This window comes from Eschrichtius robustus, chromosome X (genome assembly GCF_028021215.1).
Source record: "Eschrichtius robustus isolate mEscRob2 chromosome X, mEscRob2.pri, whole genome shotgun sequence".
Lineage (NCBI taxonomy): Eukaryota > Metazoa > Chordata > Mammalia > Artiodactyla > Eschrichtiidae > Eschrichtius > Eschrichtius robustus.
The window spans coordinates 10,380,648-10,404,782 of record NC_090845.1 but is presented as its reverse complement, the minus strand read 5'-3'; the positions used below and the strand labels follow the sequence as shown (position 1 = coordinate 10,404,782).

The following is a 24,135-nucleotide window of genomic DNA, read 5'->3' as shown; positions in this document are numbered from 1 at the left end:
ACGCTGTGTTTTACACTTGGAAGGCCACTCCTACTTACTTCTTTTCTTAAGATTCAACTCAAATGTCACCTTTTCTGGGAATGAAGTTGGGGAAAAAGAACTTTCTCTGAGTGTCAGAGAAAGTTCCAGAGAAGAAGTGACATTATGTTTATTTTTAACTGTGAGAGAAAGTGGCATTCCCATTGGGGGATCCATCATGAACGAAGACATCCCTCTTTTCCATATTCTCATTGGGTTTTGAATCTGACTCTACTATAAGATTTTCTATGTCAAATTAGAGTTAAAGGTTGATGTACTCATGTTCCCAAGCTCACTGTGAGCACCTTAAAGACAAGGGCCACTTATCAACACAGTTGTACTCTAGTGAAAACATGATAACTGATAAATGTTTGATGAATAAAATAATTATGAATCCAGCTTCTAAGATGGCCCCCAATGATCCCTGTCTCCTGATATTAGCTGCCTTGTATAATCTCCCTTTGGGCAACTTGCTTGTAACTGATAGAATATGGCAATGCTGAGGAGACATCACTTTTGTGATGAGCTTGTAAAAAGTATGGTTTCCATCTCGCTAGCAGACTGTCTCTATGGACTTCTTGGATTGCCTGTTTTGATGAAGTGAGCAGCTCTGCTAGGGAGGCCCACATGGCAAGGAGCTGAGGATAGTCTCAGGCAAACAGCCAATGAGGAACTGAAACCTTCAGTCCACCAAACCTGGAGGAGCTGAATCCTGCCAATAACCACTGAACGAGCTTGGAAGTGCATCCTTCCCCAGTCTAACTTTCAAATGAGACCCCTAGCCCCAGCCAACCCTTTGACTGCAGCCTTTTGAGAGATTCTGGGGGCAGAGGACCTACCTTAGTCATGTTTAAATTCCTGACCCACAGAAACTGTGAGATAAGAAATGCGTGTTGTTTTAAGCCACTAAGTTTTGGGGTAATTTGTTATTGTAGCAATAGATAACGAATACAGTGAGCTGGGTGGGTTGATAAATAATAATGACTCAAGAATACTTACGAAGGGCTTCCCTGGTGGCGCAGTGATTAAGAATCCACCTGCCAACGCAGGGGACACGGGTTCGAGCCCTGGTCCGGGAAGATCGCACATGCCGCGGAGCAACTAAGCCCGTGGGCCACAACTACTGAGTCTGCACTCTAGAACCCGCGAGCCACAACTACTGAAGCCTGTGCATCTAGAGCCTGTGCTCCGCAACAAGAGAAGCCACTGCAGTGAGAAGCCCGGGCACCACAACGAAGAGTAGCCCCCGCTCGCCACAGTTAGAGAAAGCCCACGTGCAGCAACGAAGACCCAACAGAGTCAAAAATAAAATAAATAAAATAAATAAATTAAAAAAAAAAAAAAAAAAAAAAGAAAGAATACTTATGGATGATCCTGGATGCTCGGTTAAAAATGAGTATGAAAAAGAGTCTTTTTAAGGTGAGATTAGTTAAGGACTCCTAATGCTGGATTTTTATACATAATGCATCCATGCTATAAAGAATAATCCCTTGGAACAAAGGTCAGGATACTTCAAAGAGGAATCTTCCACTTAGAAACACTTGCTATCTTTCTTCTCACCTTGGTAAGTGTTTCTAATATGAGGAGCCCAGTGCAGTCTGGGTCAGGTCATGGAGGCTTTGCAATCATATCAGAAGTGAAAGAAGCCACCAGAAGATTTATTACTGTGAGGGAGATGAGACATCTTAGCTCTGTCCGCTACTTCCTCCTGGAGGCTCTGTCCTCTCTCTGATACCCTCCTGCACTGCTCTTAGATATAACTGCTGTGATTATTTTGCCTCAACTAGATTATGTGTCTGGCACACGCTAGGTGTTTAGTAAACATTAGTTGAATGAATGAATACGTAAAGAGATGAACAAATTTAAGCTCCTTGAAACCAGCGCCACATTTCGTATTTTTTCCTACTTCTTGAGGTACCTAACACATCCTTTGGCATATGGTAATTGCCCAATAAATTCCTGTTGACTGATAGGTTGATGGGTAACGACGAGAAGTTGTTAAATGCCACAAGTTATAACATGAGAAAACATTTCGATTTCCCCACTAAGACAAAGAGATTTCCTATGCTTTAAAATTTCTTTGGAATGAAAATTTGAGAAGCCTCATCTAACACCTTAGGAAAAATCCCAACCATGGCATCTCAACCCTGTAAGAAAGTTGACCAGTAGAACAAATAAATATAGCAAAGCATTGTGGTGATACATTCTAGACAGTTTGGAACCAATCTTTGCATAGGTATTCCAGGTGTACTGACCCAATGAAGATTAGGCTTTCATCTACATCTGACTGTCCTACAGGAGATAGTTAAAATGGGAGAAGGCTATTTTTCTTGAGTGGAAGAGTTCTCAGAAACGCAAGGGAAATTCAACCAACTAACTACAAACAAAACAACACTCAGATTCCAAGGGCATGGTGTTTTCCTTGTACTTCACAAAGAAGGAAGACAAAAACCAAACTGTAACTCAGATCTCTGATGTTGGGTAAGGGCCAATTAATACTGCAAGTCCTAAGCCCAAGGATTAACAAGGATCATTTACAGTAACAGAAGTAGTACCATTAAGGTAAACATTAACAAAGGAAGAAATGAAGCTAAACACAAGGTGACATAAGTGGAAACACCTCTAGTGAGTTCTCTAGGCGAGGACTCAGCCAGAGAGGTGCCACTAGCATGTCATCTTCCAGCAAGTGAAAAATCACTAACAGCTTTAATAAAGCACCATGAGGTATCCAGGACCACTGTAGTTATTCAACGGATATTAATCCCTCAAGAGATGTACCAATTATGAGTTTACAATTTAAAAGACAAAATGATCAACTAAGGCCAGTCTTTTCTTCAGGGTTTGCTTGACTATTTCTTCCCAGCTTTCCAAAATTTGATCTTGGTTATATGATAACGCATGAAGCTGGCTGGATGTAGCAGATGAAGACAGACTGTAGATCAGAAAAACCATTCTTCCATATTTTTTGACATCTAATTCTAGGACTGAATCTCAGGAGCTGCACTAACAACCTAATGTGTTGTGAAAGATGAAGAATTTTAGAAGTGCCACCTGTGAGTAATTCTTCTTAATATGTATGCTGATGTACAAGGCAACAATATTATTTTAAAGCATAAGAAACCTTTTTGGCTCAACAGAAAATTAGACTGCTTTCTCATATGATAACCTCTTCTGGAAATTTAAAACCTTTCTACTGTCACCCATAGATGATCTCTCTTGAAAACACAAGGTGCTTCATTGGTTACAATTTCCACAATGTTGTCAAAGGCACGTCTAAGGCTCATCTGACCACCATACGGCTGCTGCTCACGCAGGAGGAAGATACAGAGAGTGTGTTATGAAGGTTGGCGCTGGAGGGCCAGGGAAAAGGGTCCAGAGGGAGACATCTGAGGAGTGTGAGTGACATTAGGGTTACGCTCAAGAGGAGTGTGAGTGACATTAGGGTTACGCTCAAGCCCTTTCGAAATGGACTTCTCTGAGTCAGCAGTTTCTGCACACCTCACCTCAACAGCTAACACTGCCACTTGCCCCAAGGGGCTCTTTGTGAACCAAGAGGCAAACCTGGGACTGTATGAAGAATCATACACCAGGATAGGATCTCAGTATAGGCTCCTGTCACTCACTCTGGCTGCTCTAGATTTCAGGAGCAAACATTAAGACCAAAGGTGCTCAAAATTACAAGTCAGGGCACATGACTGCTAATGTCAGACCCAGCTCTCGCTGTTGGGAGACTGACACAGACAAACTACACTTTGATGAATTGGTCACACAGAGGGAAGTGACCCAGCAGGGTAGCCTGCAGAGGGCTACATGCTTGTGGGAATTGCTAATCAGGGCTGCTTCTGCGACAAGGCACCTCGAAGGCCCCAGAACATTAAACTACCTCTTCTGTAGCACTCTCAGACAGAAAAACATGTACTACAAAATGTTTCAGGAAGTAAATGAGGGATGTTTTATCCAGAATATATAAAGGACTCTTACAAAGTATTAAGAAGATAAATGACGCCATTTAAAAATGGGCAAAAGATTTGAATAGATATTTCTCCAGACAAGATAGATACATGGTCAATAAGCATATGGAAAGACCCTCAATATCATTAGCCATTAGGGGAATGCAATTAAAGACGGATAATCACAAGTATTGATGAGGATGCGGAGAAACTGGAACACTTATACATTGCTGGTGGGAATGGAAAATGGAAAACAGTTGGCAATTTCTTTAAAAGTTAAACACAGAGTTCCCGTATGATCCAGTGATGCCACCCCTGAGTATCTACCCAGGAGAAATAAAATCATATGTTCACACAGAAAGATTTGCACAGGAGTGTTCAAGCAGTGGAAATAACGCAAATGTCGACCATCTGGTGAACAGATAACTAACATGTGATATATCCATACAATGAAATGGGATTCAACCATAAAAGGAGTGAACTACTGATACGCGCTACAATATAGATGAAACTTGAAAACATTATGCTAAGTAAAAAAGAATCCAGCTGCAAGAGACCATATATTATATGATTTCACTTATATGATGTGCCCAGAATAAGCAAATCCATAGAGACAGAAAGCAGATTAGTAGATACCCAGGGTTGGGGAGTGAGAACAGGGAGCGACTGCAAATGGGCACAAAATTATGCTGGGAGTGATAAAAATGCTCTAGAAAAAGATATTGGTGACAGTTACACAGCTGTGAATTTACTAAAAGGCACTGAATTGTACACTCAAAACAAGTGACTTCCATGGTGTGTACGTTACACCTCAAAAACGTAGACTGAAAACATCTCTTATAGGTGTATATATCCATGCTCACTATACCCCCTGATCTTCCTTATTTCCTCCCTGATTCGTTGGCTGTCCAGGAACATGTTGTCCAATTTCCACACATACGTGAATTTTCCCATTTTTCTACTGCTACTGATTTCATACCAGTGTGGTTGGAAAAGACATTTGATATGTTTTCAGTCTTCCCAAATTTGTCAGGACCTGTTCCACAGGCCACCATATGACCTATCCTAGAGAATGCTCCATGTGTGGCCGAGAAGAACACGCACTCGGATGCTGCTGGACGGAACACTCTGCACGTGTCTGCTAGGTCCATGTGGTTCACGGTGTTAGTTAAGCCTGTTGTTTTCCCCAATGATCCTGTCTGGATGATCCGTTCACTGATGAAAGTGGGGCATTGTAGCTCCCTACTAACATTGAATTGCTGTCCATTTCTCCTCTCAGCCCTGTTCATTTTATGTGTCAACTTGACGAGTCTAAGGGATGGTCACATAGTTGGTAAAACATTATTTCTGGGTGTGTCTGTGGAGGCGTCTCCAGAAGATATTAGCATTTGAATTGGCAGACCCAGTAAAATCAGTCACCATCACCAATGAATGTGGGCAACATTCAATCCATTGAGGGTCTGAATAGAACAAACAGGAAGAGAAGGGGTGAATTTGCTCTTTCTGCTTGAGAGGGAGTATCCATTTCTTCTCCTGTCCTTGGACAGCCTCCATAATTCTGTGAGTCAATTCCTTGTAATAAATCTCTTCTTACATATTACTCTATATACCCTATTGGTTCTGTTTCTCTGTAGAACCCCGACTAATACACCTAATACACTGCCACACCTAGAACTTTGTACACTTCAAAGTGACAGGTATGAGGGATGGAAAATACACATCTGTTTCTATGCACCAGTCCCACTGATGATATTTAACTTGAAGTCTGTTTGGAGAGCTTGCTTCCTAACTTGTTCTCCTCCTCCTTCTCTTCCTAATAATTATAATAATAATAATAAATTAAATAATTAAACTTAAGTACTTCCTGTTCTTAGCACTTTACACGAATAAGTCATTTAACCCTTGTTCAGTTCAGTGGAGTAGGTGCTACTCTTGTGCTCATTTTACAGATGAGTAAAAGAAGGCACAAAAGGTTAGGCATCTTGCCCTCCATCATGTGACTGGGGAATGACACAGAAGATTCAACTCTAGGCAGCGTAGATCCAGAGCTCACACTCTTAACCACCTGGCTTTCCTGTACCTTAGCTTTTATTCTACAGGTAATAAAAACCCTCCATTATAACATTATTTGGAGGACACTTTCCTGTAAACGCACCCATACGGAACACAACAATCAAGTGTCAGAAGGGATATGGGTAATCTTAACCAAAAGAGTGTTTGAGCATCTCAAGGAGGTATCACACAACCTGAGCACTAAAACTTAGGTTCGTATGTTTCATGAGAGAACATGAGGCCCTTGCTTAGAGTTGATTAACTTTTATCTCAGTAGACTGGGATAAACTCCCCCAGTAAACTGGTTTCCTGGTCATGAGCAGATTATAAACTATGAATTAAAAGGGAATGAGGAAGTAAGATATTTGGGGAAGGGGCTGCTATTATTAGAAGGCAGATTTAAAGCTCAAAGCTGTGTGAGCAGTTTGCCATGTGGTAGTCCTCCAATTTAGAAAACAAAAGAAAGGAAAAGAAACAAAACAACAACAAGACCCTAGAGAAAACAAACAAACAGCAAAGGCAAAATGGACCCGCTCGGAAGGAGGACCAAAGGGAACCCTCCCTTCTGAACCTTGAGTGTGGCTCAAGACAGCATAACAGGAGGGAATTGTACATTTGGAAATCCTTCCATTAAACCAATGGCTACAATAAAATTCTAGAGTTTATAATTTTAGCCTGCCAGTATTAGAATAATTTAGTTTTGTGAAGAATTAGACAAATGAGCCCTGAATTTGATGTATGCATTAGTGTCAATGCAGGTGAATTACCCTGGTCCCTCACAGCCCTCTCTCCTAAATCGTCCTTAGACCGTGTTTGGAAATTCCACCTGGGGAACAATTATTCAAATGCACTGCCACCCAATCAGGTGTCTTTTATCAAAAACCACTTCAGACCCAGGCCACTGCAAATGGCTGTAGGGGGGACCTGGTGAAAGCGCCAAATGGGGGTTGAAACTTAGCTGCCTCACGGAGCTCAGAGACCCTTGAAACCCAGCACAAAGATGCCACTGGCCGGGACACAACAGCCCAAAGCGGGTACCATTTGTAATTCACACAAGAGCTGCACAGGCTATATGAGGCTCAGACGTTTTTTTTTAGAAGTAGGCAGATCACAAGCAAACAATGAACACATTTTAAAAGTTATTATATGCGCTAAAGGTATTCGGACTATAATTCAAAGGCTGCCAAAATACATTTGAACAGATCATTCCATAGTTGCCCATTTTAGTTATAAAACAGATCACTGCCTTCCTACAGCCCCGTGCTATTCCAATGCATTTTACTTTCTCCCAAGCCTGTTTTCTTTTCATCTTCCTCCAGAGATCCAGTCAAACCCTCTCCTTGTAGGAATTTAAAAGCTTCCTTGACTTTATCTTCCCTTTGCTCCTTTATTGTTCAGTTCTATTTCCCATCCCTCCCTCCCCAGGGTCACCCTCTGACCCTGGAGATCTTCAAACCCACATTTTTAATACTTACTTCAATAATTTACATAATAGCACTCCGACCAATGACTAGAAAATAAAGCCTTTAAGAAATATATCATCCTGGAGACAGTTCTAGTCTAATAAATATTTAACCTAGAAAAAAAGAGGCAGAGCTAAAGGTGAATAAAAATAGGAAAATAATTGCTTAGCAACATGACGGAGTTTTAACCCAGCTCTACAAATTGTACTGCAGATGTGAAGGCATCTTTAATTTCTAATAATGGTGGAGGGAAAGAGTAATTATCTTGAATATTTAACAGTATACTGTCCTGTATGTCCCAAGTATTCTATGGCAAGCAAGGTATTATGACCACTAGGACCCACAGAAAAAGAAAAAGAGACTGCATGGCTTTCCAAATGCCTTTTTGCAAGACAGGTTGAGGATTTTGAGCCGAGGGTCATCTCATTACAGGTATTACAGAAAAGAGGAGTGAAGGTGACCCAGGTAAAATTATGAAGAAAGATCATCACTGAGCTAAGAGAGATTATTTTGAACAAGACCTGCAAACTACAGCCTGTGGGCCAAATCCTACCAGCCTCTGTGAGCTAAGATGATTTTACGTTTTTAAATGAGTTAAAAAAATCAACAGGGACTTCCCCGGCGGTCCAGTGGTTAAGACTTCGCCTTCCAACGCAGTGGGTGCGGGCTCGATCCCTGGTCGGGGAGCTAAGGTCCCACATGCCTTGGGGCCAAAAAACCAAAACACAAAACAGAAGCAATATTGTAACAAATTCAATAAAGACTTTAAAAATGGTCCACATCAAAAAAATTTAAAAAAATCAACATAAATATAATATTTCGTGATACATGAATTATATGAAATTCAAGTTTCAGTGTCTGCAAAGTTTTATTGGAACACAGCCATGCTCATTCATTTAACGTCTATGACTGCTTGGTAAGTCACCAAACTACTCTGAGCTAATGGCATCAACCTCACAGAGTGGATGAATAAATCTCCTTTATTCACTCATTCCACATGTGTCAAACTAAAACTTTATTCTCATTAAACAACAACTCTCCTTTGTCCCCTCCCCCAAGACCTTGGTAACCACCATTCTACTTCCTATATCTATGAATTTGACTACTCTGCATACCTCATATAAATAGAATCGTACAGTATCTATCCTTTGGTGACTGGCTCACTTCACATAGAGCAATTTTCTCAAGGTTCACCCATGTTGTAGCATGTCACAGGACTACCATCCTTTTTAAGGCTGCCTAGTATTCCATTGTATTTATTTACCATATTTTGTTTATCCATCTACCTGTCAATGCACATTTGGGTTGTTTCCATCTCTTGGCTATTGTGAATACTGCTGCTATGAACATGGGTGGGCAAATAGCTCTTTGAGACTCTAGTTTCAATTCTTTTGGATATATATCCAGACATGGGATTGGTGGATCATATGGTAGTTTTATGTTTAGCTTTTGGAGGAACCATCATGCTGTTCTCCATAGTGGCTGTATCGTTTTACAATACTGCCAGAAATGCATAAAGGTTCCCTTTTCTCCACAGTCGATGAGGCCACCATTTTTTGAGAGTAGGCATCCTAATTATCTCATAGTGGCTTTGATTTGCATTTCCTTGATGATTAGTAATGTTGAACATCTTTTAATATGCTTGTTGGCCATTTGTATATCATCTTTGGAGAAATGTCTACTCAAGTCCTTTGTCCATTTAAAAAATTTAGTTATTTGATTTTTTTGTTGTTGAGTTGCAGGAATTCTCTATAGAATGAGCTGGGAATTGTTACCTCCTCTTTAATTTTCTGGAAGACTTTGAGGAGGATTAATTCTTTATATGTTTGGTAGCACTCTCCAGTAAAGCCATTTAGTCCCGGGCTTTTCACTTCGGGGAGGTTTCTGATTACTGATTCAATTTCCTTACTAGTTATTGCTCTGTTTAGATTTTCTGTTTCTTCATGATTCAGTCTTGGTACGTTTGTATGTTTTTAGGAATTTATCTACTTCTGGGTTATCCAATGCTATAATCCTTTCTATTTGTCGCATTGATTATAATGTTGTCATGTCTCCTTAGGCTATGACAGTTTTACCACTATTTTTTAGGTACATAAACCAAAAAGATATTCTTTTTATTGTTTAAGATAAACTGGTTAAGAATTTTCTGTTTCCTGTAACTCACAAGATTCCCAGCTGACAGTTTTCTAGTATAGATCGTTTTATAATGAGAAAAGTGAGGCCCATAGTGTCCAAATGATTACCCAGCATCACACAGCTAGTACTAAGAGCTAGAATCCTAGCCCAAGTGGTTTTACTCTTTAATTTCTGTGCTTTATGATTCTGTGCCACCTGTTGCTGGGAAACACTGCAATCAGACCACCCCAGAAAGGTACCTTCATTATATCCTGAATTTTGGAGCTCTTATCAACAGCCACACTAAGACATGGATCATTGACAAGGCCTTGATGAACTTTATAATAAGACCCAATTTTGGTAGTGAAATTTCTATATCAGTAAGTTAAAGAGAAATAATCTTCACTCACTGACTTGTATATCAGCATCTTTCCTAACAATGTACTGAATATATAATGCTTTAGGAAAAGGTCTATTCATCCATCCAATAATGCATCTATCCACCTACTCATATATACACACATCTAAATATTTATTGAACAAACATTAATTGACCACCTGCTATTGCCCAGACAATACTCTGGGCGGCGTACAGCAACCCCTGCTGACCTCTTTTATCTCCTGTAGTGGAACAGTCATGCATCTCCAGCAATTTTTGGATTCAAACCAAATGGTATCAACATATTTAAGTTCATGAATCCTTTTTTATTTTTTGTGGGTTCTACGTAGAAATGTAGGCTTGAATATGTGAGAAATTGAAGTTTGAATGTTGAGCTAAAAAAGAACCAGCTGAGGAGACATGAGAAGGAATCGTCAGTGAGTTTGGAACAAAGGAAGGGGGATGGTGTCATGGAAGCCAAGAGAACCGCGTAGAACAGAACAAAAATAAATTGGGGACCTTTATAAAATTCCAAAAAGATAATGAGTAGAATTTCTTTAAAACATTATGGACAATTAACGTTTTGAAAGTACAATGGGGCTGTTTCTCCGTAGACCATTAGTATGAGCAAGTTGCTATGTAATTTTCACCTCCCTAATAATTATTTGTACTTGCATTTAGCATTCCATTGTGACTGGGCTTCATAATGCTGTCATTTCCTGTCCCTCCATCCTCCTCCCACGAAGGTGTTGGCTGAAGGTGGGGGGCGGGGAATCGTGATACTCACCTAATAAAAGTTCTACTTTTCTCATAGATTTTAACAATGCTATTCCTAGAATACCTTTTAGAGGTAGGTCATGAATGTCAGAGCGGTACAAGAACTCTTACTGACAATAGATACATCATAGAGCTTTCTGGCAAGAGCTAGGAAAAAAATGGGGCTCTGGAGTCCTTTTTTAACTCCCTGCATGACTCAGAGTGCAACCTCAGAAAAGGCTTCTTTTCTAATTTCTTTCATATATGAAATAAGTGGCAGCTCCCCATTCCACGGGAGGGTTTTGAAAATTTATTAATTATTGAATTAAAAACATGAGAATGGGGTCAAACGCATGATGCTCTAGAGCAAGGTTTGGCAAACTATTACAGCCCACGAGCCAAATCCAGCCCCCAGGCAATTTTTGTAAGTAAAGTTTTATTGGAACACAACCATGTCCATTCGTTTACACATTTCCTGTGGCTTCTTTCTCACTACAGTGGCAGAGCTGCATTGTGTTGATTTGCAAGGGAAACCACACGGCCTCCAAAGACTAAAATAATTTGCTGTTCGACCTCTTATAGAAAAGGTTTGCTGACCTGGCCTAGAGAAGTAAGGGCTGGGGGGAGGGGAGGGGGGGAAGTGTATATCTTAGGGTGACAAAAGCCATCCTTGACAGGGCATGGAGATTGCTTTTGGGGGACCCAATAGCTAGAGGCAAATTTTCCTCTTTTCTGTTTTCTGTTTTCCTCTTTTCTACTTTTCTGTTCAGAATGAAATACATATACATGTGTAACCTATGAAACACAATTGTGTAATTTCGGCAATCCCTCATATGAGTTACATGCTCTTATATTTGCATCTAAAACCCACGTTGCACAATATATAAATGATTGGTAACATTCATGCTAATAATTGAAAAAGTTAGTTTTTCATTACTCAGAATGGCATTCAGTAACATATAAAAGACTATGACATGTTGACAGAGAGACAAGAAGAAAGGGAAAATCTTTACATTTTAGTACCTTTATGAGCACTTTTATCCTGCTTTTTGAACAAGGGGCCTGCATTTTCATTCTGGAATGGGTACCAAAAATTCAGTAGCTGGCCCTGCATATTTAGCCGTATCCTTTAATATCCAACAGATTTGAGAGTCTCTCCCGGCCTTCCACATTGGAACTGCTATCACCAAACCTGCGTTCCGGCAACGACTGAGTGGTGCAGCCCGTGACACAGCTATGGGACACGGCTACTCTTGACTCATGCTCATCTGAGCGTCCACTGACACAGAAAGTACCACCATCCCTCATCCTTGCAATTGAAGAGACCCTTCCCTAGAAAGTGGCTATTGATAGCAAGGTTGTACTCAAGCTTTGCAAGGAAACAGAGGACAGGGCTTGGGAGGGAACTGCTGTCTCCTACCCCCTGCTGGACCACAGTAAGGCGCTCTGTCACAGCCCTCTGCGACTCCTCTTAGGTAGCAGTGCAGACAGTAATGAAAAGACACCTGCCACAAAGGTGATTCCTTGTCCTCTTCAGTTCAGCCAATTTACTTGGCAGTAATACCCACAGGCCCCACTTGGCATTTGGGACAGGCCAGAATTTCCTGCCTGTGCCCCAGCCTTAGGTGATCATATCAAAATTGCTCTCTGCAAGGGCTGGCTCAATCCAGAAGGAAGACATGCAAAGGCCACTCAAAGGAACCAAGGGGTGGTAGGCAGCCCCAAGCTAGTATTTTAATTACAGGCTGTGATGGAAACCTGGTCATCCAGGTGCTTCTCATTTTCACAGGCTGGCTGTTCCTGTGATTCCAAATGGACTCTGTGACCCACCTCATGTACATCCCCAGGGGCTACATAAAAGCTCAGGAGAAGACAGAACCCACCCCGTCCAGCAGCTAACCTGCTGTCTACAGCTCCGCCTGAATGTGCATGTCCCAAATCCGCCGGAATCAAGTGGCCCAAGGAACTTCGGATAATTACAATCCCTTCAGATACCTTGGCCTGCTGGACAAATAAGCCAAGTGTATTAGGGATTTGTCCTAGAATGATGGCCAGATTAAGTCCACCAGCAAAGTTTCAAAAACAAATGTGCAGGGAAAATGAAACCACCTCCAATAAGGGAGAAGTCTGCTGAGCACAGCTCTGTGTGCCATATGCTAAGTTAGATCTGGAATGATGGTGTCATTTCAGAGCTTTCCTGTTAAAAGCCCTTCCATCAGCTCTGCAAACTTACCTTCCAGCTGGGAGCAGTGATTATTAACTCAGCGGAGAGGTGCTTTGTCAGATTTGAAAGAAAACAAATCTGCTTCAATGAAGGGAATAAACAGCCCCTAATGTTCAGCCTGGGAAGCTTTTGCGTTGACATGACATAATTACCTTTCATTTCATGTAATGATACTATCACATTTACTTTGTTCCTCCAATTCCAAAATTATAATATACCTCCCTCCCTTGACTGGATGCTTGGGATCCTAAGGAACTCATTTACCTAAATGGCATTTGCTCTTGCAATGAGGCAATTATTTGCATTTTATGCAGAATTCACTGTGTGCACTTGGAAGCAAAACATTTTATCTAAGAATTCTTCATCAAAAACACAAAAAATGAGGCAGACTGCCTCTTCTCTAATCTAATGCTAGTTCTTAACTCTTTGGATATTTAAAACCACACAAAATAACAAAGCAACCCACCTCAAATAGATCTCTCCTATTGCCTTTATTGTCACAACTGTTGATTTCTACAACGTGGCTCTGCATTTTATTACCAGAAACAAAGGGTAACAATTTGAGTCATCTCTCAGATTCGTTTGTCCTTTGTTGAATTTAAATTAAAAATGTAAGCTTGATAAAGCAGGAAATTGACATCTGCTTCAAATATGAAATTAACCCAGGGGTTGGGTGGTACAATCACAATATCCACATCCAACTTTACAACTTAACTCTTCTTGACTTAGTTTTTTTTAATTTTTAAAGAAGGAAAAGTTCAAGGGCACTCATCACAGAATAACTGATTACTGGACTCATCCACAGAATAACAGTAAGACTCTCTTATGAAATTTTGGGGTAAAAATCAAGAAAAAAGTAGCAAAGACTAGCCCTAGAACTACCAAACAGTATTTGAAAATAATCAATTGCTTCTTTCCTCTTTGGGACATTTCAACTGGACTAGATAAAGCCTGGAGGGAATACTTAGAGGCTCACATTTTAGGATGAGGTAAGGTTTTGTCATTTGTAATTTTCATGACGACAGAATCCTGTCACGCTGACTTGACTATCTTCTGGTTAATAAAAAGGCACATACAGTGCTTGTATTTCTTCAGATTATTCTTTTCTGGAGATAGATGAGCCAAAAACACATTTCACATTGACTGAATCTGCCACTGAACTGACTGGCAGATAGCAATGGCTAAACATCTCCCAAGTTGGGCCAAGGCCATACTGGAAAACAAAGTGGAAGTTTCCACATCTCATTACTAATCCCCAGTATTCAGGTTTCAGAACTGAATTCTTCTGCATTAAGAAGACAGTGACTTGGTTTAATTGCCCCCCATGGGAATTGCTGGTAGAATAATAGAACAGTGTGTCTTGTCCAATACGCACGCAGGACTACATTTGTGGACCTACAGGGTGAAAGTAGCCAGAAAACCAGCAGGCCAAAAAAGAAAATAAACAAAAAAGCCTCTTAATTTTAGAACTTGAAAAATGAGGACATGTGGTTTGGAAATGACCCTCCAGCCTCCTCTCCCACTACCCACCCCCATCCCTTTCCCCAGACTCCAACGTGGCTCATCTTAATCATGTATCTTGCCAGCTAGTGTTTTGATATTTATTTTGCTCACGTTTAAATTTTTCTTCGATTTACAAAAACCGAATTTCCAGATTTACAAAGCACATTATTTTTGCATTAACTCTACCCACCTCCACAGTTAAATAAGCATGTATTACTCCATTTAACTCAAAAATGAAAAATAAGGAACTCACAGTGCTCCCTATTCTCTGACTATGAAACATACTATGTGTCTATAAAGAGCTTAAAAGAGACATCGCTTGGTTGAGAATAATGGTTGGCCTCTCTGTAGTGTGAGGCCCATGGCAACGGCCTGCATCCTCACGCCCACTCCCAAAGGACAGGATTGTTTCCTCCTTGGGGCCTTCCCCTGTATCTACAGCATATTGTATTATTTCATACATCACTTCCACCACACTCTAAGACCCTGGAAGGTAAGACTGTATCTTGCTCATTTTGGTAACTTCATCATTTAGCAGTGCTCAATAAATGTTGGGGGGAACACACGTTAGGTGTAACCAAGGAGTGCTTTTGCGCATGGCCAGACAACCAGGCTGCCCAGGCCATTTCGAAGGATGCTGAGGGGGGAGGGTATGGCAGACACAGGTGGAGATGAGCTGAGCTGAGCATACATTGATTGGGCTGGGGAATCCTAGGGGTGGTGATCAAAGCTTACTATGGATTAAGCTCCATAATAGAGCCAAAAGAACCGAGGCCTGAGTCTGACGGTGTGATGCAAACATGGGTCTGACTAGCCATAAGGACGTGGAGATACCAACCCCTGTGAACCTCAGCTTCTTCTGCAAGAAGGAGATTCCTCTATGTGCTTTAACTACCTCACAGGACAGTTATCAAGATTAAATGCAACCTTACGTCTTGCAAGAATTTTCTAAACGTTGGTAGTGTGATATATAGAGTTACCTTATGTTGTCTAAATCAGAACACTCTGAGAGCAAAGGGAGGTGCCATCAGTAATTATGTGAGAACAATACCCATAAACCAGGACCCTCCCGGGCAAAGCTGGTTGTATGGTCACTGGTCTGTCTGTCCATCTCTATCTGTATTCTATATCCATTGATATCTATATCTACAACTCTGTATATTTATAGCCATCTATATCTGTATCAATATCTATGTAATTATACTCCATAACTTTATCTACATCTGTATCTCTACTCATATCTACAACTATATCTATATCCACCTACATCTATTATTTATTGATGCTATTATTATAAGAACCATCTCAGAGTACCTCACTTTCTCTATTTCTCTTAATTTCTCTGGGCGTCCATTGCTCCCTCTATTAGCCATTTCTCACCAGGACACTCTCTTTCCCGAGACTCTTCTCTTGGTAGTTTCTCTCTTCCCATCTGCTTCTCTCCCTTCCCCTCTTCTGCTCTCTTAACTGGTAATAACAAGGACCGAGAAATTTTTATTTTGCATCTGTCATGTTTCTTACACAATGTTCTTTGCTCCTCAAAAAACTGTAATTTGTATTTCTCTAAGAACACCAACAAAACTTGTCCTTTCTTAATGGAGAATCCAGTGTATTTGAACAAGCAGTAGTTTGCGACTTGGTACACGTGCGTAAACTTTGGGAAAGCCTTTTGATTAGTCCGAGATTCAGTTTTAGCGTCTAGAAAATGGGGTAATTATTCCACATTAATGCAAAAAAAGTGCTTTAGAGCAGCCGCCGGAGCTGTTCATTAGAATCAGCTGAGAAGTTTCTGAAACTCTATTCCTAGGCTCTATCCCAGATCCAGTGCTATGGACCGAATGTTTGCGTTCCACCAAATTCTTATGTTAAAACCCTAATCCCCAATGTGATGGTATTAGGAGGTGGGGCCTTTTGGGAGGTAATTAGGTCATGAGAGTGGAGCCCTCATAATGAGATTAGTATTTTTATAAGAAGAGACATAGAGAGGTGATTTCTCTTTCTCCTATCCTCTCTTTATGTGAGGATAAAGCAAGAAGGCAGCTCTCTCCAAACCAGGAAGAGGGCCCTCACCAAGAACCCGACCGCGAGAGCACCGTGATCTTGGACTTCACATCCTCCAGAACTATGAGAAATAAATTTCTGTGTTTAAGCCACCAGTCTCTGGTATTTTATTATAGCAGCCCAAATGGACTGAGACACCCAGCCATCGGGATATTTTACTGCTCCTTGGGCTATTCCAATGTGTAGCCAAGGTTGAGAACCACTAGTCTGCAGACTATACAAAATTATACAAATGTACATTAACACGTGCATGATGGCATTTAAATTTTTTTTAACCCTATGGATTAGTAACTCAATAGAAGACAGGTTATCCAGCCCTACTCTAAATAACTGTGGATAGGAGAGGAAAGATGAAATTTGAACACATTTTGAACTACCCTGGGCCGTATTCTGAAAGATTCATAACAATAGAATTATCTCATTATCAACTCTGAGACTCTAACTCTGAATAGGTGAACCCTGGTTCCTCCCATAGCTTCGTCCATCACTTAAAAGTAGTTGTACCTCCATCAGAAAGAATTGTCTGATGTGAGTTATCATTTAGATCTTAAGACAAGATAAAAAAAGAAGACATCTCTTTCAAAGAGAAAATGTAAAAGAGTGGGAAATTAAATGCAAAGGTGCTAATTACTAACCACAGATTAATTTTCAAATTGTTCTTTTAACTTCTAAAACTAATGAGTAGAGATATACTCCATACTGCAAACCAGGCTCCCTGGAAACTTTGGTAATTAGAGTATCTCTTTGTAACGGACATCGCTCAGTAGGTAAGAGAAAAAATCAGAATGATTCTCAATTATTTATAAAACTCATTAGTGACAAAGAAACAATAAGCACTTTCAAAAGAAGTACCATTCTTGACATCTTAGAACAGTGTCTCTGAGAGGACTGTGGAAATTTACTTTTCAAGTAAAAAAGCTCCACGGATTTTAAAAAGTGACACCAGTGACTTTGTTTTAAAACTTGCTGTTTAGTAATCAGTGCAGGTTTCTCTATTAAGTTGCTGATCTGCTCTTTCATGTTGCAACAGCTGGCATCGGGCCAGTGTAAATGTTAAATTGACACCTGGGCTGGCCCTTAAAAATGTCAATGACGTTGATGGAAATGCGTATCTGTAGAGCTAGCTGGGGATCCCCGAATCTCTAAACAATAGGCCATAGTTTGGGTTTCTGGCTATTGATCAGATGGCTTGGAATACACAGGAACCTCAATCCAACCAAGGACAAGGAAAAATCCATCTTAATCAGAGAACTCTGAGCTGTACCTTCCTAAGTTCATAATCCATGTCTTTTAAAACTACATTTCTTTGGCAGAAATTTTTATTGTTTTGAGTTAAAACATCTAGGCCACCTCAACTGTGCCAATTACGTAAATTCATAACCATGTTACAAAATAGATGGCACAATATAATATCAAGTAATATCATCTATCTACCATTATGAGGGACTTAGGCAAACTATTAAAATTAATGAATCAGGGCTTCCCTGGTGGCGCATTGGTTAAGAATCCGCCTGCCAATGCAAGGGACACAGGTTCAAGCCCTGGCCCAGGAAGATCCCACATGCCACGGAGCAACTAAGCCCGTGCGCCACAACTACTGAGCCTGCGCTCTAGAGCCCGCGAGCCACAACTACTGAGCCCACGTGCCACAACTACTGAAGCCTGCACGCCTAGAGCCCGTGCTCCGCAACAAGAGAAGCCACGACATGAAAAGCCCACGCACCGCAACGAAGAGTAGCCCCTGCTCACCGCAACTAGAGAAAGCCCACGCGCAGCAGCGAAGACCCAACACAGCCAAAAATTAATTAATTAATTAATTAAAAAAATAACAATAATGAAGTAAAATTAACGAATCAGAATCTAGGATGTAAACAAACCGTTGGCCTTTCTTCGTGTCTTTGAGCTTTCTGAGAGATTCCGTCCCCACTGCCAAGATTTCCACCATAGTTTCTCTATGAGCACATCCCCAGGAAAGCCTTGAAGAGCCAGAGGGTCACTTCGCACAGGCTCCCTGGAGTGGATCAGATTCAAGGTCAACTTTAATCTTTCCAGGATGGACCCAGGAACCAAGCCCCTCAGCCACCAACTGTACTCTTAAGAGAGGTCCTCTCCCCTCTGCAAATCTAGGAAGGGGAGAGATCTCGGCTGCAGAGACTAGGAAACCACTGAGAACACTCACGTTGAGTTTTTCCCTAGCTACTTTCCAACAGTCCTAACTTAGAGGTGCTGGGCTGTCCAAAAGACCAAATACTCAAAAATCAATCTTGGCAGATATTTCTATTTTTATAAAAATGATACCCTACATCACGTAGATCCTATATTTGCTAATCAGTCCATAGTCAGCCTGGTTGGAACAAAGAATCAAGCCTGTGGTATTGAAAGATTTCTCCCCCCTTGGCCTCCAACCTCTGCTCACTTGTATTAGGGTAGGCCAACCATGCTTCCTGATTTCAAATCTATTTCACTAACTTCTCATAATTAAGAACATTTCACTTTGGAGAAGCAAACAGAGTGAACTCTTGCTGTTTTGAGAGGTGCGATATAAGCACTTTTTTCATACAACTGCAAAAAACCAGAGCACTACAGCCTCTGTGAAAAACAGTTTGGTCATTCTTGAAAAAAGTAAACATCAAAGTACCATATGATCCAGCAATTCCACTGCCAGGTATATACCCAAAAGAATTAAAAGCAGGGATGCAAACAGATACTTGTATACCAACGTTCACAGCAGCATTATTCACAAGAGCAAAAAGGTGGAAACAACTCAAATGTCCCCTGACAGATAAATGGATTAAAAAAAGTGATCTATCCACACAATGAAATATTATTCAGCCTTAAAAGGAATGAAATTCATATATGTTCTACAACATGGGTGAACCTTGAGGACATTATGCTAAGTAAAATAAGCCAGATAAAAAAGTACAAATACCGTATGATTTCACTTATATGACGTACCAGGGGCTGGAGGGAGGGGGAGTGGGAAACTGTTGTTTAATGGAGACAGAGTTTCTGTTGCAGAAGATGAAAAAGGTCTGGAAGATGAAAGTGGTGAGAGTTGCAAAACATTGTGAATGGGGGCTTCCCTGGTGGCGCAGTGGTTGAGAATCTGCCTGCCAATGCAGGGGACACGGGTTCGAGCCCTGGTCTGGGAAGATCCCACGTGCCGCGGAGCGGCTGTGCCCGTGAGCCACAATTACTGAGCCTGCACGTCTGGAGCCTGTGCTCCACAACAGGAGGGGCCGTGATAGTGAGAGGCCCACGCACCGCGATGAGGAGTGGCCCCCACTTGCCACAACTAGAGAAAGCCCTCGCACAGAGACGAAGACCCAACACAGCCATAAATAAATAAATAAATAAATAAATAAATAAATAAATAAATAAATAAATAAATAAAATAAAATTAAAAACCAAAACAAAACAAAAAAAAAACCATTGTGAATGTAGTTAATGTCACTGAATTGTACACCTAAAGGCAGTTAGGATGGTACATAAAATTTACCATTATGTTATAGATAACATAACCATTATATATATAACATAAATAACATAACCATTATGTAATATATATTTTACCACAATTTAAAAAAAAACAGAGCACCACAAAAAATCCAAAACCTCAGCCAATGTTAGTGGGACCAATTTATAGTACAACCTGTAATGCACATAATCCTTTCAGCTGATTTTTCTAGTTGCAGATGAGCCAGTAACATTCCTGTCTTAATCATTTCTACAAGGCTTTCCAAATGACCCTCCTCCATGTCAAACTTTAGTTACTAGCCTCAGACAATCAGTACAACTGGCCTCGGACTCAGTAACATACATGTTTGCTCTGGCCCAGGAGTACCTGATACCCTGGGAATTGTTAGCCTAAGATGGCGCGTGTCCAAGAACAAAGCAACCTCATGTCACAAGATATGGAAGGCCCAGGGGATCACCTGCTTGAGTCATGGCCTCCAAGTGCCTAGGAGTCCCCAGTTTAAGTATGCTAATTCTCCTGGGCCAAGGGTCAAAACAGAGACATCCCCAAAGCCAAAGATTAAACTGTTCATGCCATGTGTTCAACCTACTTGATGAAGCAGTCTCGTCCATCCCGGTTTGCCGTCATCTCCCATCCATAGGGCGGCACCTGGTTCAAGCCCCAGGTTCCCGAGGGAGGTGGCCAGCCTGAAGACTTTGTCCTGTGGCTGGAAAAAAGAAAAGCAAAGCATCATTACACCTGACTCTGGAACACTTCTTCTGAGACAAACCCCAGAAGGGGCACAGGACTTGCCCCTCTCCATTACGGGCTGTGTCCTCAGCTGACAAAATGAACGATTAGAATGTTTTTGTGTCAGGTACCACGCTCAGTATCTTTCTTTATAGTATCTTGCTAGCTGTTCCCAGCTGCCCTGTGAGCTAAGTATACTCATCTTGTTTTACAGATGAGGAAACAATGAATGGCTCACAAAGCTTAAGTAACTTTCCGGAGGACACACAAGCCAATTCTGAACAAACGTTTAGCACAATTTCCATGGCACTAGGCATTCCTGGGACCAGACATTAGGACGGTTTGGCATATAAACAGATATCACACCACAATATAAATGCACAAATGAAAATAAATTCCTGTTTTTATGGATCTTAAACAAATAACCCCAAGCCTCAGTTTTCTGGACTCCTGTGACCAAAATACAAAATTTCCACTCATATTAACCACACTCCAGTCAAGGTGACTGGTCATAAAACCTTAGACAAACTCTCCATTTATGTTGCAATGAAAATCCACACATTAACTTTTACAGTTTCTAGTCCATACCTGAAATGTGACTCGTCAGCAAAATGAAAGGGTAGGTTAAGGAGAATTTTCTAGAAGCCTGCCTTTCCAAGAGCAAGAGGAAAAAGGAAGTGACTTCACGTGACAAGCAGCTGTGATGGGCAGCATTGCACAGTGACAATTCCCATCCAGAGGCCTAAGCCCAGTTTCTGGAACATTGTTGAATCTTGGCCGCTGCTCTGCTGCCTGGGACCTGCAGAAATTCCACTGTCCTCTCATGAGCACCAAAGACTCCTTTAAAGCTCAACCGTGGGAAGGAAATACATGCTACCATTTTAGGATCAACCAACATCCTTCATCATTTGTCCTTTGGCTCCAGGTGAAGCTCCCCACTCCGGATGGCCTGTTAGATGTTCTAGGTGGTTCCAAATTGCAGACAGGAACCAAAGTGTGTATGTGTGTGTTCGGGGAGCAGTGAGGACACTTCCAGGGCCTCAGTCAGCATCTCAATAGTGAACCTGGGAGCCCTTAGAAAGAGGCGCCCCTCCCCCTGCACCAGGCATAACATGCACAGCTTATACAACTGTCCATGGCAGCCCTCCTGCAGCAAACATCCAAATCAGGGGTGTCAACCTGTCTGTGAGGAGGGGAGGCTTTTAACTTCCCAGGATGCAGGGCATCTCACCCCCGACCTCCACCCTCACCCAACTCACACAGCTGACCATGAACCGATGCTTCTCCTCAACGGAAACCAGCCCCATTTCCTGTAAGTTTCCTGGAGGGGAACTAGTTTGCAGAATTTTAATGACCTCCGTTGCCTTTCTTTAACTTCCTTTCAGTTTTCCCACATCCTTCAGAAAGCGTGGGGAGCAAAAGAGTTCACAAATTTAACACAGGTCCCGCCAACTTAGAGGCCCACCACAGGGCTAATTCCCACCCGTGGACTATTACACGAACAGACATGCCAAGTTTTTGTTCCTCTTCTCTGCACCCAAGCCAGCAGTGGCAGTTTCCTCTGGTGGTGTTTGAAGAGCGAGCTGCTTGCCTTCAGTGAGAGCCCATGGCTTGGTCCCCCTGAGGTTCTACAAAAAGCCCGCCAATTTCTCCACAGCAGCAGAGGACGCATTTGGACCAAGCCCTTCGAGGTATGAACACAGTGTATACTGCTGTTAAAAAGTTTTGCAAAAGCAAAAGCGAAAGTACAGTAAGAGGTGACGCACAGAATATTCCTGTAAGTGAAAGGAGGCCTATATAGAGAATGCGACAATTTATTCCGGATTAGTAACTTACGTCCAGTATCAGAATGTTCATCTTTCCCAGAGGGGGCGAACTTATTAAAAACAAATAAACTGTCTGCTTTTCTTTTCTCTTTTCTTTCCTTTCATTCTCTTTTTTCCCCCTGAAGTCTAAATCACTAAAAGAAATATGCTGGCCTCCTAATATAATTTACATGTAAAATACAGGGTTATAATAATGAGCAAGAGGGAGCCTGAATTTTATTATAAACTACATTGTCCCGTAAGGTATGTTCAGGAAATAGTAAAAAAAAAACAGTTCAGCGAGATGTTTTCAAATAAAGCCTTTTGTCATAAAACACCAAATACAGTGCTAATACTGGAAAAAAACACTCACTGAGTTAATTCGGGGCACGGGACGTCAACTGCTATAAAACAAATCATTGAATAATTAGAATCAGACACGACTACATGTTTGCCTGTTAATATGTTGACATAAAATACATGGGTCGGAATGACATTCGTAGAACTTAGCAAATTAAAATTAAAAGCAAATTAAAGTGCCAGTAGGAAAACCAAAAACAAAAAACCTCTTTTCTAAGTATCTAACCATACATCCTCAAATCAAAGACGAAGGTCAAAATTACGGAGGGGTTTGCCTCCTACGTCTGTGTGGTGTGGTTACTGGAAGTCCACCCCAATATACAACCTTGGAAGCAGGCAGTTGCTCTCCACTGGGAAGATGCTCTGGGGACCTCCTTTCCTGGCTCCCACCTCTGTGGCTGCACCAAAGGGTCTACCACTCCCAATTGCCCCCCACCCCAGTGCTACTGAAAGAGAGTTTTTTTCTACCAGGAGTGCAAAGAGCTGGCCCCTGGAGAGCAGCGGCAGGGCCAGTGCACATAAATGTAGAGTCTTCTGGGCCTTTTGCTTTAGAGCCTCCTCAGATGCAGAGATTATCCTCAGGATGGACCAGGTGCTGCTATAAAAATGCAGTCCTGTGCAGAACTCCTCACTTCTGGCTGTAACACTGACCCTGTGTCCCAGTGTGAGATGCATGCCCTTTATTTCCCATTTCAGAAAGAGTCCACTCTGAGTTCCTGGGCATCCTTCCCAGGGGCTGAGGCCTCTTCAAATTTCTCCTCTTTGAATGAGGTCTTACTTTTCTTGTCCAAAGACCTATTAGCCTCAAAGGTTCTCTTGACTCCCTCTGTGGAGGCTGAAGACTGTCGTGTAAATAGGAACCCCGCAGCTCTGCTCAGCTGCCGGCATGCAGGTTGGCCCCGTGGAGATTATTTGAAAGGACCCCTCTAGCCTAGGGTTTGCCAGATTTAGCAGCTACAAACACGGGACACCCAGTTAAATGTGAATTTCACACAAATATCAATTTTTTCGTATCAGTGTATCTCATATAATATTGAGGAACACTTACACTAAACAAATTATTCATCACTTATCTGAAATTCAAATGTAACGGGGTATCCCGTAGTTTATCTGCAAACCGTACTCCAGCCCCTCAAATAAACGAGCACCCAGATTCTCTGAGAGTATCAAAGAGGCTAAAATATCACAGCCTAGAATCTTTCTGATTTGCCTTTACCTTAGTAGCAGGACTGAATACTGCTA

General features: G+C 41.5%; 1 protein-coding gene across 1 annotated transcript in view; it reads right to left on the bottom strand.

Annotated features, from left to right (window-relative positions):
• Nucleotides 1-20,641, bottom strand: part of FRMPD4 (FERM and PDZ domain containing 4) — a 176,889-nt gene extending 156,248 nt beyond the window's left edge. The window contains exon 1 of the mRNA XM_068533623.1: nucleotides 20,589-20,641. Within this exon, the coding sequence (XP_068389724.1) occupies nucleotides 20,589-20,626 (38 nt within the window). The 5' untranslated portion in view covers nucleotides 20,627-20,641. The remainder of the gene's footprint in view (nucleotides 1-20,588) is intronic.
• Nucleotides 20,642-24,135: the final 3,494 nt, after the last annotated feature.